This window comes from Rhopilema esculentum, chromosome 16, assembly GCF_057945365.1.
Source record: "Rhopilema esculentum isolate cy_ngs chromosome 16, ASM5794536v1, whole genome shotgun sequence".
Classification (NCBI taxonomy): Eukaryota; Metazoa; Cnidaria; class Scyphozoa; order Rhizostomeae; family Rhizostomatidae; genus Rhopilema; species Rhopilema esculentum.
The window spans coordinates 6,238,223-6,250,885 of record NC_142830.1 but is presented as its reverse complement, the minus strand read 5'-3'; the positions used below and the strand labels follow the sequence as shown (position 1 = coordinate 6,250,885).

The window sequence follows — 12,663 nt, the reverse complement described above, 5'->3', positions numbered from 1 at the left end:
AGGCCCTTGTGATACGGGTTTTTTGTGCTAGGAACTTTGAATTCTCGAATGTTGGCATAACCAGGGATTATCCGAGTGGGGATATTGGTGAGCATACGGCTAACTGCTTTCTCCCTAGAATTTTGCACCGAGATGCAAAAGAACATGCTGATCACAATGTTTTCCACGAGGCATTGCTATTTCAGTGTCAGGTTTGATGGCCAGTTGTTTACTGCAGCGGGTACCTGTTTCCTATCAATCTCTGGTGAGAGTGATTTACGATTTTGCATTCTCTTCATTACAAAAATGCCCATACCAACATGGCACAGGAGCTGTCACCTGCTTGGGCAAGTGAGCAATCTCATTTGTATAAAAGCTCAGCTGATGAATAAATGCATCTTCATATTTAATGTGTTTCGTCCCATGTTTATCTGTTCTGTGACGCAAAATAATGGATGCTCTCAAACGAATGAGCATTCGACTATCTAAGCAGGGCATAGTATTGAACTACAGAAAGTATATCAGGTGTTATTTCAATGGAAACTTCGCAAAATCGTGTGATGCTTAATCAAAGGAGCAATCAATACCTGGATAAGAGTGTTCTCCATTTAGGGCTTTTGAATCAAGAACAATTTTGTTTTTGCAGGGGTTTTCGAGCAGGTATATCTCTTTCGCCAAATTATAAGTGAATTTGAATATCAAATTTCTAACTTATTAGTATCTATCAAATATCAGACAAACTTATCTAGAAAGGCGAACATAGGGGCGCACATTTCTACGCGTTGGGTTACTAAAAGTAATCAACCAGGACCAAACATTGAAAAAATTCCGTGTTGATTCATGTCACGTTTATTCATTTTGCTCTTAATCTCGCTTTGCTTGCTGTCTATCAAAAAGTTCTTTTTTCCAAATATAAACAAATTTTGATAATGCTGAAAGCTGTTTCTTCAGAATACTTTTCGTTCTCTTAATGGCAACGATGAAAATAAAAGGGGAATACATGTTAGGGACGTAGGGGTGTTGGTTTATGTAGCCTCATTGTCTATTTTTCACTATAAAAGATTTTTTGCTATAAACGCCAGAAAACATGGTTACAGTCCTTCAAAATGAAGTTCTAAGAAAAGTCAATTTGTAAAAGTTATATGTTAAAATCAAAAAGAAAATAAACAGACAAAGAATTCTAGAATGAACATTAAATTTCCAATTAAAATAGGACGAGAGTTTCTTTCAAAATTTTATCTTCAGTATTTTGAGTCACGTAATAACAGTTTATAATTTTTCACTAACTTCAAATTTTCACTAATATGTACTGATATTCTAACATTCTGCCTTCCATAATTTCTCAAAAGCGGCTGTAAGCATAGATGTAAAAGAAATGTGCTTACTTAAAAGTATTTGTGCAAAGAAGAAACCAAACGGCATGTATTCAAAATATAACACTGTTTTATTATCGAGTATTTGAAGAGTTCTTAGTTCGAAACTGTTGTTATTGTGACACACATTGGTGACGTATTTCTACTTCCGTCACTTGTCTTCTTTCTCTGAGTCAGGGTTTGGACCTTTAAACTGACTCCTTAATTGTTCGGTAAGCTCAGGGTTATCTCGTTGCATCTGCTCTGCGAACGTTTGGGTTCTGAAAAACAAAAACAAAATCTCATAGGCAAGTTGATCGGCAAGGGGTGGTTGCCTATGGATAGAAGACGGGTTACTCATAAAACTGCAGTTTAAAGCCTGGTTCGAATATAGCCGTAGTCGCAGGCGATAACCGTATCGTCAAGGTTACCAAAACGTATATCGGTTTCATTTAGTCATTGCAACACATACTGCCTCAGAGAGAACACTTCTGCAAGGGTGCCAGATTAGTATACTACACCGGCAGTGAGCAGTGCTCACTACACCAACTTTTTTCGTGGCTATGTTACCAGCGACATGGTATAAATTATAAATGACCACTCTGCCTGCGGAAGCCTGTTGTTTGGAAACGTCATGTAACACCTTTCATCCAATAAAAATTCACCAACAATTCGCGCCATTTCAAAAAAAAATTCTCAGCGTTGATGACAAACTTAAACTGAAAAACCCGAAATTGAACCGGGCAACTAAGCACTTAGGGATTGCATCAAAAATTGCCTAGCTTCATACAATAAAAGATACTAAGACTTATCCGTGCTTTGCACATTCTGCTTCCATCATCTCAAATATGCAAAATACCATGCTAGTAATCCAAGTGTACATGACATCAAAAGTCTCCTGCTCAAAGCTGAGCCATCTTTTGAATTCTCTTCAAAGACTAGTCTTAACACAGAGTTGAGAAAATGTGCCAAAACGAGAACGAGATGGATTGTTGGTAACTTGTCTACCGGCATGGTTATCGGTCGAAGCAATTTTGTGAGCATTCATAATGTGCTTGGTGGCGGCAGCCAGAGGCAGTTCCGGCTGTAGGTGAACCACACTCTCCTTCTCAGAGGCTATTGGGGAGGGAGATGGGGAGGGGAAAAGGATAGGATAAAGGAAACTGCGGAGGAAAAAGAGTAGTCGCGGAGCTACGAGGGACAAGGAGGAAGAAAATAGTGGCAGAAGGTGGAGCTATATTTTCATTTCTCTTCTCCTCCGCCCTCTACCTTCTATTCTCCGCAGCTCGTCGACTAAAGTTATATCGAGTAACCACCAGAATTCTCACAATTTCCTCTCTGTTCAATGAGCGATAAAAAGTTTCTTAAGAATGATCAACTGTTTTGTTTTTGATAAATTTTTCTCAATACTATTATCATCCGACGTTACCATAAGATTAGAATCTTAAAACCATAATCTGATATGAATTAACGGCTTCTTTGAATAACAAAAACTTTTTGATTTAACCTTAACGGTCTGTGAATAGGGCCAAAATTGTTTGGGTTGACAATTTTATCAGACGATATATTTGCTTTGACAGTCACAGCGTAAAAGTCAAATCTCCAGCAAACAACCCACTAAGTACCAGACCTCAAAATTTTTGACACATTTTGTGAGGTATTATCATTGAAACAAAAGGTTCTTTACATAGAAAGGTCAAGGGGGCGAAAGTAAATGAAAGGGAAGAAAGGCAAAGTAAAGAAAAGAACTATATTTTCGAGAGCAAGTGACAGGAGGGGAGCAATCGCCCTCTCCACTCCACACCCCACAGTTGCACAGAATTCCTTGATTGAAACAAAGCACATGAAATTGCACTGAATAATGGACAGTCTTATTCTGCAAACGAGTTTGAGTAGTAGCGGGAAGCCTATTTTTCAGGATGCGCAAAATCTTAGAAGCTAGAAGACAACTGAAACTATCCATGTGCATCATGTAACACTTTTAAAGTAGTTATGTAATACCACACGTAATTTACAAGCTTTTGTTGTGTAAAAATCGCTTTTTCTCGAGCGGAAACTTTTCTGATTTGAAAGGCTTTTTCATGCAGAGTTGATAATTCCGGAATTCGGAGCCATATAGGTCAAATTGTAAAGAGACGGGTAACTTACGCTCCGACGATATCTTGGAAGTTAAATGGAGGCTGGCCAGTTCCGGGGTTTGCATTACTTTGTTCGGGTACCTCAGGTCCACCAGCGCCGCCTCCACCCATCATGTTTGAAAACCTGTAAGTGTGTTTGAAATAACAGTAAATAGAAGCCACACAATTTTGATATAACATAGTATTTTGAAAAATGCTTTCTTCTATAAAAGGCAAAGAAGGTGGACGAGGTTGAGATAAAGTAAAAAAGAATGCACGACAAAGAAAAGGGTAAAAACTAGTCTGTAACCAAATCCTTCCATCTGCCCTAGCTTTTGTGTCACACTGGATGAGTGCCCAAATGATGGACTGACAAACATTATGGCAAGGCTAAATGTGGTCAAAATGCAATTTCCCAAAGTACCGGAAATCAGGAAACATTTAAAAATTGATACAAAAAAGAAACTGAAAGCTCCGTTGCGCTACAAAAAATTTTTAGCAGATCAGAACTCCCGTGAACTAGCTGGTAAAATACCAAAAACTTGGTTTAGAGAAGTTGCTACCAAGGATAAATTGTACGGATAAAAACAAAGCTTGTTAACATTACACAAATAAGGATATTTTTCTAGACAAACAACTAACTGCGACAAGTAAAATCCTGTGCAAATTGGCATTCCTGAGGTAGGGGACCACTTTAACCTTTTTTAGCATATCAGACTATGTTGGCTTATCATACATCAAGGGTTTATAACTAACAGGAAGGAATTTACCACCGGTAACTCCTTCCGAGTACTGGACACCAGTACTCTAGCACCCCAGTCGGAAAATAGCACAAGGAGGCATTTCCCAGACGGGGTCTAAATCCTATCTTATTATGCATATCAAAGCTTCATGCTTTTATGCAATTTGCACGATTTTTATCTTATCAACCCTACTAAGGAGGCAGTGGAAATGTTGTAAAAACTTTTGCAGTTTTGCGGTAATAGCCTCATTTGAAATAAAGGGCTTTGAAAAACGTGATGACACTTTACATGTTTTTAGAAATTGTGTACATACATTTGTTGCATTTGTGGGTTTTGCATGAAACTCTGTGCCTGTCGGAGAAATTGTTTGAATGTTATTCGATTGATTATATAGTTTGTCTTCAAAAAGGAACAAAAATAAACATCAGCTTTAATTGTGCGGTTCAAGTCATCCATATAAACGTTAAGGTTATATTGTTCTTATAAAAACAGAAAGAAGACTCGAATAACTGGAGTTTGAAAAAAAGTTTAGTTTTCATGTAAAATAATCTTATGGTTAATAGGAAACGCAGAAAGGTTGTTTAATTTGGGAAAGAAAAACAATACAGGCAACAAAGAAGACGGGACTGAGTAAAGTGAAATGTTCATTAAATGCTTTTGATTGAAAGGCTTATCCGTTAATTACTGAAAAAGTGTACAAAAAAGAAAGCAATATGAGCGACTTATTGTCAAGGTTAGGCGTACAAAAAATAACAATCAATACACGAGCCTTTTAAGGAAAAACTTTTAAGTCCTATCTTTATGTTTTTACGACTAAACTTGTGCCATTTGGTTCAGACAAAGACTTCTTTAAAAAATATTACTGAAGTAAAGTGTATGTGGTATAATATTATTGTGAGTATATTACTAATACAGTAGTATTGCTGAGGTATAGTATTAGTGGCATAGTATTACTTAAGTATAGCGTAAGTGGCCCAATAATTACTTAAGTAAAGGGTTTGTAGCATAGTATTACTGAAGCTTAGCAATAGTACATAGTAGCATAGTATTTACATATTAGTGGTATAGTGTTCACTGACGTTACGTATTAGCAGCATAGTGTAAATGAGGTGTAGTCTCAGCAGTATAGTATATACTGAAGAAGAGTATCGTATCAGTAGCATAGTTTTACTGAAGTATACTATTAGTAGCATAGTACTTGTGAAGGATATTGTCTGGTAGTAAAGTATTCACTTATGAATAGTGTTAGCAGTACAGTACTAGTAGAATTGTATTGAATGAAGAAAAGTGTTGATGCAATAGTATTACTGAAGTAAAGTATCAATAGAATAGTATTACTGAATAACAATATAAGTAGTATAGTACTGCTTAACCAAAAAATACGAAGGAACTGACCATGTTCATTACAGCAGGGTTCGAAAGTAAAGAGCCGATGTCTAGCCCACCCAGATTAGGGAATCCACCTAGGAGAAAACAAAAAATGTCGTAAACAGCATCATGTTTCGAAAACTGCTCTCTCAAGGCCTGTTGATAACTCAAGGCCTGAGTGCTTGAAAGGCAAAGAGTTGACAATTTAAATTAGAAGAAAATATGAAAGCAATTTGGACAAAAAATTTGGGTACTGTAATATCGTGAAATTTCCACAAAATAGTAGAACCATATTGCAGACTTAAAACAAAAGATAAAAATAGGGAAGAAATTCTTGAGATGCTTTTTACTTTTTGGATACGTCGTACTTCTTGCAAGGGTGAAACGACTGCTGCATAAGCTGTTGAATATGACATGCAGTCTGAAGTTGGAAAAAGTCAAACTAGTTTGGCAGCAATGGGTGGCTGTCGGTGGTTATGAACAATACTTCCGGTGACATCTCGATACAATATATTTGAAAAGCCGAAAACAGCTCTTGGCAACAGGTATTGTTTGTGTCTTTACTGATCGTTTGATTAGCTGGTAAGCGACCATAAAAAGTCGTTCAGTCTATCTAGCAAGTGAGCGAATAGCATAGTCACCAATAGCCCATTCTTACTACGCATGACAAAGGCATGGAAAAATGAGATGGTAGGAGTATTAAAGAAACTAGAAAGAAGTTTGCCAACCCTCCCCTAGATGAGACAGCCTAGTTTGCGGTGATAGGCCATGATCATATGACGTTTCTGAGGTAACTGGCAGGAAACACTGACCATTCACTTAGGGTTTTGTAATGAATTATATATTTACCGATGTCATACTGCTATGCCAGTAATTGAATTCCGGTTTGGCAGTTCAGAATCAGACCCTCTTTTTGCATTTACCGCTTACGTTTCTGGTTTTGTATCTTCTCTCTCTAAAACCCTTTCATTAAAATTGTGACCCTTTAGGAAAGAGGGGTTAGATAGGAACGTTACACTATTCGTGTGACGCTATAAAAGACAAATTCTTGTCAAGCTTTTTCAACTGCAAATACTGGTAGAACCTTAGGTTATGTTATTCTACATAACCGAGATCGTTTTTGGCTGCTCTTCAAAACGGGATAAAGAAATTTACATTGGTATTCTGAAAGTGGCAAGTTGTGAAAAGAGGCGGTCATTGCCTAGAAGTCCCTCGTAATGACATAGCAAATCTTGATGATATCTCTTAACAAAAAGTTAGCTAGCAAAAGGTTTTTAGAACAAATCAATAAAAAACACGATAACAAGGATTCAAAAGAATATTCAAAATTGGGCATTTTTGTCCACGCCAGAGCGATGGTTTACAATAGCCGGAACGATGAAATTGAATATCCACCTAGAGAAACCCAAAAATGGATGTACGAACTAATAAGCTCTTTCACCTAAACATCATATAGAAACACATTTGCTAAGGCAAAGAGGGGCAAATGCAAGAATGCAGGTTGCGATACTAAACTGACTGCAGGGATGGCGCCAGAAAAGAAATGCTGGGGGGGGGGCTGTAATGTCAGAGTGCCGACAGTGAGTGAACCACCCATGAAGATGTAATATAACACCCTTTCTGCTGTGGTAATTCTAGTTCAAAAAATGAAAAAAAATTGAAAAAAATCAAACAATGAAAATAAAATAAAAAAAATCACGAAGTGGAATTTATGAAAGTGCCGACATTGCTTAAATTTTTTCAAAAATTGAAGTGCCGATGGGTGGCTCAATGAATTTTTGGGGGTGCTCCTGCCCCCCCCCCAAAGCACCCCTGGTGGCGCCATCCCTGAAACTGAGAAAAAGACGCACCAGTATTAACTTGTGCTTACAAAATTACGAGTGCATTTACTGACTGAAGTGGATCTATGTTTTATTCTTTGCTACAAAATTTTCAAAGCATTTACTTACCAGAGGTATTTAATGTGCCAGCATTATAGACAAAAACATAAAAAATTCCTTTATCCATACCTGGAGCAGCACCACCTCTATTTTGTGCTAATTTCTGTTCAATTATATCGAGGTTTTGTTTGTAGCCAGAATTTTCAGGGTCTAAGGATAACGCCTAAATTTAACAAAAACTGAGTTAAATTCAGCCTGACAAAGTAGTGTTTTATACTACAAAATGAAAAATAGAATATTGAACTGATAATATCGAATTTCCATTATTAAGGGTGATCCTACACTTACTCAGTAACAAGTACTCAGTAACATATCATACCCAAAGCGATAAAAAATTTATTGCCATTCCCATCAAGAATCAATCTGAGATAAAACAATCAACTATTTAATCATAATTTGCAAGCTATAGCATAAGTCGAAAAGGCGCTTTATTTAAAATTAGAAATATAAAACATAGCCCAACTTTGTTAAGAAAATCAAACAAATATTTGTTCACAGATAATTGTTTTCAATTGAACAATTAGCAGAGGGCTTCTTAAGAAAGTTATTACTGAAGGTTCCATCCCCTTCTTGTCTAAAGAGAGCCCCGGGACAGTTTTTTATTTATTTCAGACCATTTGAAATGGATCTTGCTGTTTAAAAATTATGTTCTTTAGAAGATATAAGTTGATGTTAAAAGACACCTCAATCTTACCTTTTTGTAGCTTTCTTTTGCATCAGAAAATTTGTCTATGTTCATTTGGGCAAGGCTATGAAGAAAATTTGAATTCAGTTAACAGAACTGCTTTTCCTCCACATATACAGCCGCACATGTACATTTTGTTGCGTGCAGCCATTTGACTTTGAAAACGAGATGCAGGATATAAAATTCATAGAATAGGATTGAAATTTCTTTCTGTACCCAACCTCTAGTTCTCATGTAACCTGTCTATAACAAAATAGAAATCAAGAATTTCCCTTATTTATCAAACTAGTCAATAATATTTCATCCTGATCTTTGAATGACATACATTTAAGGCACTGTCAACAATAAAAAATAGTTACTGCCTGCTGTACAATACAAAGGGTTATGAAAACCACCCTGCTTGAAAACTTACTATAACCATAAATGCCATAATTGCCTCAACAGTTCACACAAATACAAGTCTACATTTTCACTTTAACCATTTTCATTCTGTATATTGCATAGCAGTAAGAAAAATAAGAATTTCACTGACAATTAGAACATAAAATTGACATAAATGACCAACCAAGAAAATTAACATACCCCATTCTACCATATGCCCGACTGAAATTTTGATCAATCCCAACTGCTACCTTACAGTCATCAATCGCTTTTTGGTTTTCACCAAGTTTTGTAAATGCAGCTGCCCTGAAAGGTGTTAATCATAATAAACCTTAAGAGCATACAAGTATGTTAAGATATGTTTTTGAGTTTCCTTTGAGAATGTCTATAAAATTTTGTGACGAAACTTTAAATTTTCTGAGTTTTAAGATCAAGATATACACGAACAAGATACCAAACCAAGCTCTTATTCCATAAAAACACAATTAATGACAGCTTTTGAAAAAATCTATAGTAGGCTTTGTTTCAATTAACTTGAATTGCTTGTATAGACTAGAATTGGAAATCAAAATCTAATGACTAAAAATCAGATGGCATTTAAAATCATGTTTATCAATAACATATTACAGTTAAGGGAATGTGAAAAGAGCACTATGAGAAATCATACCTATTTGAATAATAAACTGCATTGTTTGAATCGACTTGAATTGCTTTTGTGTATGTATCCACAGCTTCTTGATACAATCCACTTTTCATTTGGTCATTGCCTAAAATGATTGTCATGTAGCATATTGTTAGGGATTTTAAAGATTATTACTATTAAGAGAATGGTTAGAGGGGGTTAAGGTTATTTAGAATTAATAGACGTATCTGTAAAGCAAACATTTCTGATTTCACAATTTAAAAAATTATCAAGATTATGTCATTTCACATTCATCTCAGCCATATCACTGATAAAAGCATGATATGAAAGCAGCTATGGCCTCAGCAGGAGAATACTTTTCAGTAGGCAATTAAACAGCACCTAGAAAGGTAAGAAATATTAAAATTGACAATTAAATTCTTTTGCACAAATAAAGGGCAATACATGGATACTTCACCTTCAATTTTTAGTTGTTCAGCAATTGCCTTTTGAGATACTGATGCTTCTGGTGCCTAAAATATTAGAAAACCCATTATTACCATTGATAAAAATTAGCCAACATAATTGATACGATTTTCATTAAGTGCCCACACAAAGTATCAAAGAATCCTTATGGAACCAGTGATACAGTGCAATCCTTCATATTTCTGTCATTTTACTGCCAAAATGTCCATCTGGTTATTGAAAACAATTTAAAAAATAGTACCAACTAGAACAACTATAATCATAAAGGATGCACATTGAAATTTGAATTGATATCTAGCCTCCACCATTATGCTTTTCAACTTCCACAAATAGTTCTTAAACCAGAAAGATCTCAGATCCTGTGCACAATATGTCATCCAAATGTACTGTGTCAGTTTTTATAAAACGATTGAAAAATTGGAGGTTGTACAAATTTTTTAAGGTGCACAGGAGTATTGACAGTTCATAAGTAAACACACTGACAACTTGATAAAGAATAAGATGAAAAATGTGCTCAACTCATTAAGGCAACACTTGCTTATTTATGCACCTTTGAAATTCAAATAAAAATGGTATGTACATAAAATGTTGGAAGCTGAACTTTAAACTGAAAGGATTTTAAAAAGGCTTTGAAAAGCAAGCATATTTAGGCATCAGCATTCCACCTTTCTATTTCCTAATGCCTAATGGACTGTCAGTAATATCAAATGAGAGGCATAAGAATGTTTAAAAATCTTTCCATGTTTCAATGCCATTGACAAATTGTTTCAGTTAAATATCATTTGCAAATTAAAATAACATACCTTAAGACCATCACTGAAAATGTCCATAAGTGATTTTCCACAATCTAGTCCTGATATATCTTTGTCTGATTTAATGTTGTATGCTTCTTCTAGACACTGAACTGCAACTGTTTGAATAACAAATAATTCTATCAAAACTTTAATTAAAGAACGTATTTTCAAACATTAACAGAAAAGACTTTCTTTTTATAAAATTGGCAATAATAACTGCTAACATGTATAAAATCAAAAGAAATCTTTTGCTTCAACAGTCTTTTGCTTTTGCTTTAACTTCAACTTTTCAAAACTTTTGCTTCAACAGTAGATGTATGGGCTACAATTAAACATGAGATCCTGTAACTTTTTTAAAGGACATCACTTTATTCCTTGGCCTTTTCAAAGCACACTACATTATCTTTAAAAATTTTGTCAACAAGACAAGGTCTGTTTTATTATTAGTGTAGACCTGTAAGACAAATCATAAGGCGTTGGCAAGAGCATAAAGGAGCCGTATGACCAATTACACATTTAATAAAGGTAAGAAACAATTAAGCCCTGGCAAAACGACTAAACATTTCACTAAACATTTCACTCAACTTTTGTTTAGTGAAGTAAAGCAAAGTTTAGTGAGGGTGGCAAAACATGACTAAACTTTTCACTAAACTTCACTCAACCTTTTTTTAACTGCGAGCTGTCTATGACACTGTTGGGTTGTTGGGGATCTTGCATAGGAGTTTGTTTTTAATTTATTTTGTTGCATGCACAAGCAGTGGATAAAAATAAGAATTGGATGAAGTGGCGGGGAAAGAAAAGACTTTTTAGCACATTAACAACAAAGTTGACTGTTGAAGAAGACACAGTAGTATACAACAAGATATGCAGAGGTCTCACAAAGGCTTTTTATGTCACGTAGAGACAGGAAAACCTATGAAAACAGATGAAAACCTTTGGATTTCCACAGCTAGTGCGCTTGCACGATCATAAAAAATGTTTTATTGGTGGCAAAACGACTTAACATTTGCTAAACAACACTAAACAATGCTAAACATTTTTGAACAGGATCAAACTTTGCTCAACAACACTCAACACAGCTAAACAACACTAAACAGGGTGGCAAAACGACTAAACTTTTCACTAAACTTTTCACTAAACAAAAGTTGAGTGAAATGTTTAGTGAAATGTTTAGTTGTTTTGCCAGGGCTTTATGGTTTGAAGGCAGTATAATCATATAAACAAATGTGACATACATTTCAAATTTGCTAATTTATTTGACTAAAGAAGGCATTCATTTCAAAATATCATCAATAATCATTTTGTTAATAACATAAAAAACTTGATACTCTGCTCTGAATTCTTGTAGCACGTAATGGATTGGAGTGCACTCAAAGTTTCCAGAGCAGATTTGCACTCCTCCTCGTAAAAAGGGGGTGCTCTTGCACCCACCAAAACGTACAGAATGTACAAACTGTCCACTGAGCTCTGCACCTTTTGACCTTGCAGTCCGATCAAGGAGCTGATTACTATGATGCTAATCTACGCACATACATTGCCAATTTCTGTCTGCTTTCTATAGAGAAGATTCTTAAAGGGTGACAGGCCAGAGTGGGAGGCCATCAATATGTTCGCAAAAGAGAGATGATTAAAAACTTAGTGATTGAAACCCAGGCCAAGGCAGACCATTAGTCTTCTCCACCAGGTTTCTGGGTACCTAATACCATTAAAGTTATAAAAAATATTTCGTACTTACCTTCAAGGCTCTCTCCGATCTCGTCAGAATGAGTGCCACTGATTATCTCAGTCTTTAAATGTTTAACTATTGCAAGTGCAAGACTTCGTTTTGAATCCATGCTGCTCTTCCTATTGCCAGAATTATAGGGTCGTTTTGAAACTCACAAGATCACCGTGGTGCTGTGTCTAGGCCAGGCCAGATATGCGTTTCAAAAACGAGGCTATGCATCGCCCTCGCAATCAAACATCTCCTGTAAATGGAATATTTGACTGCGATATGATTTCATGTTCGTGGTTAGGGGCATGAAGTAAGTAAACAATTCTTGCAGAAATCCGGGAAATGTGTGTATCAGAAAAATGAGCAAAAATTTTTAGCTTTGTCTGATGCTCATCTTGTTTTCTTACAGTTTCAAAATGACTATGAAAAATTGCCAGTTGATAATAAATATATATGTGATATGTTCATACTCGTAATCTGAG

The 12,663-nt window shown here is 35.7% G+C and overlaps 1 protein-coding gene across 1 annotated transcript; it reads right to left on the bottom strand.

Annotated features, from left to right (window-relative positions):
• Window positions 1–1,142: 1,142 nt before the first annotated feature.
• On the bottom strand, window positions 1,143–12,434 carry LOC135682794 (small glutamine-rich tetratricopeptide repeat-containing protein beta). Its single transcript, XM_065197832.2, has 11 exons — window positions 12,203–12,434; window positions 10,477–10,583; window positions 9,666–9,720; window positions 9,233–9,332; window positions 8,767–8,871; window positions 8,194–8,248; window positions 7,569–7,662; window positions 5,587–5,654; window positions 4,505–4,542; window positions 3,480–3,593; window positions 1,143–1,612 (listed from the first exon to the last, which is right to left on the bottom strand). Exons 1-11 carry the CDS (start codon window positions 12,300–12,302, stop codon window positions 1,504–1,506), a joined length of 945 nt encoding a protein of 314 aa, XP_065053904.2. The 5' UTR covers window positions 12,303–12,434; the 3' UTR covers window positions 1,143–1,503.
• Between the last annotated feature and the right edge of the window lie 229 nt (window positions 12,435–12,663).

Bases quoted from the DNA above. Each gene is read 5' to 3' on its own strand.
- LOC135682794 (XM_065197832.2), bottom strand. From the start codon at position 12,302: ATGGATTCAAAACGAAGTCTTGCACTTGCAATAGTTAAACATTTAAAG. The intron at 9,333-9,665 runs GTGAAGTATCCA...CAATCATTTTAG, and splicing joins TGAACAACTAAAAATTGAAG to GCAATGACCAAATGAAAAGT. The intron at 8,872-9,232 runs GTATGATTTCTC...AACACCTTTCAG, and splicing joins GCAGTTTATTATTCAAATAG to GGCAGCTGCATTTACAAAAC.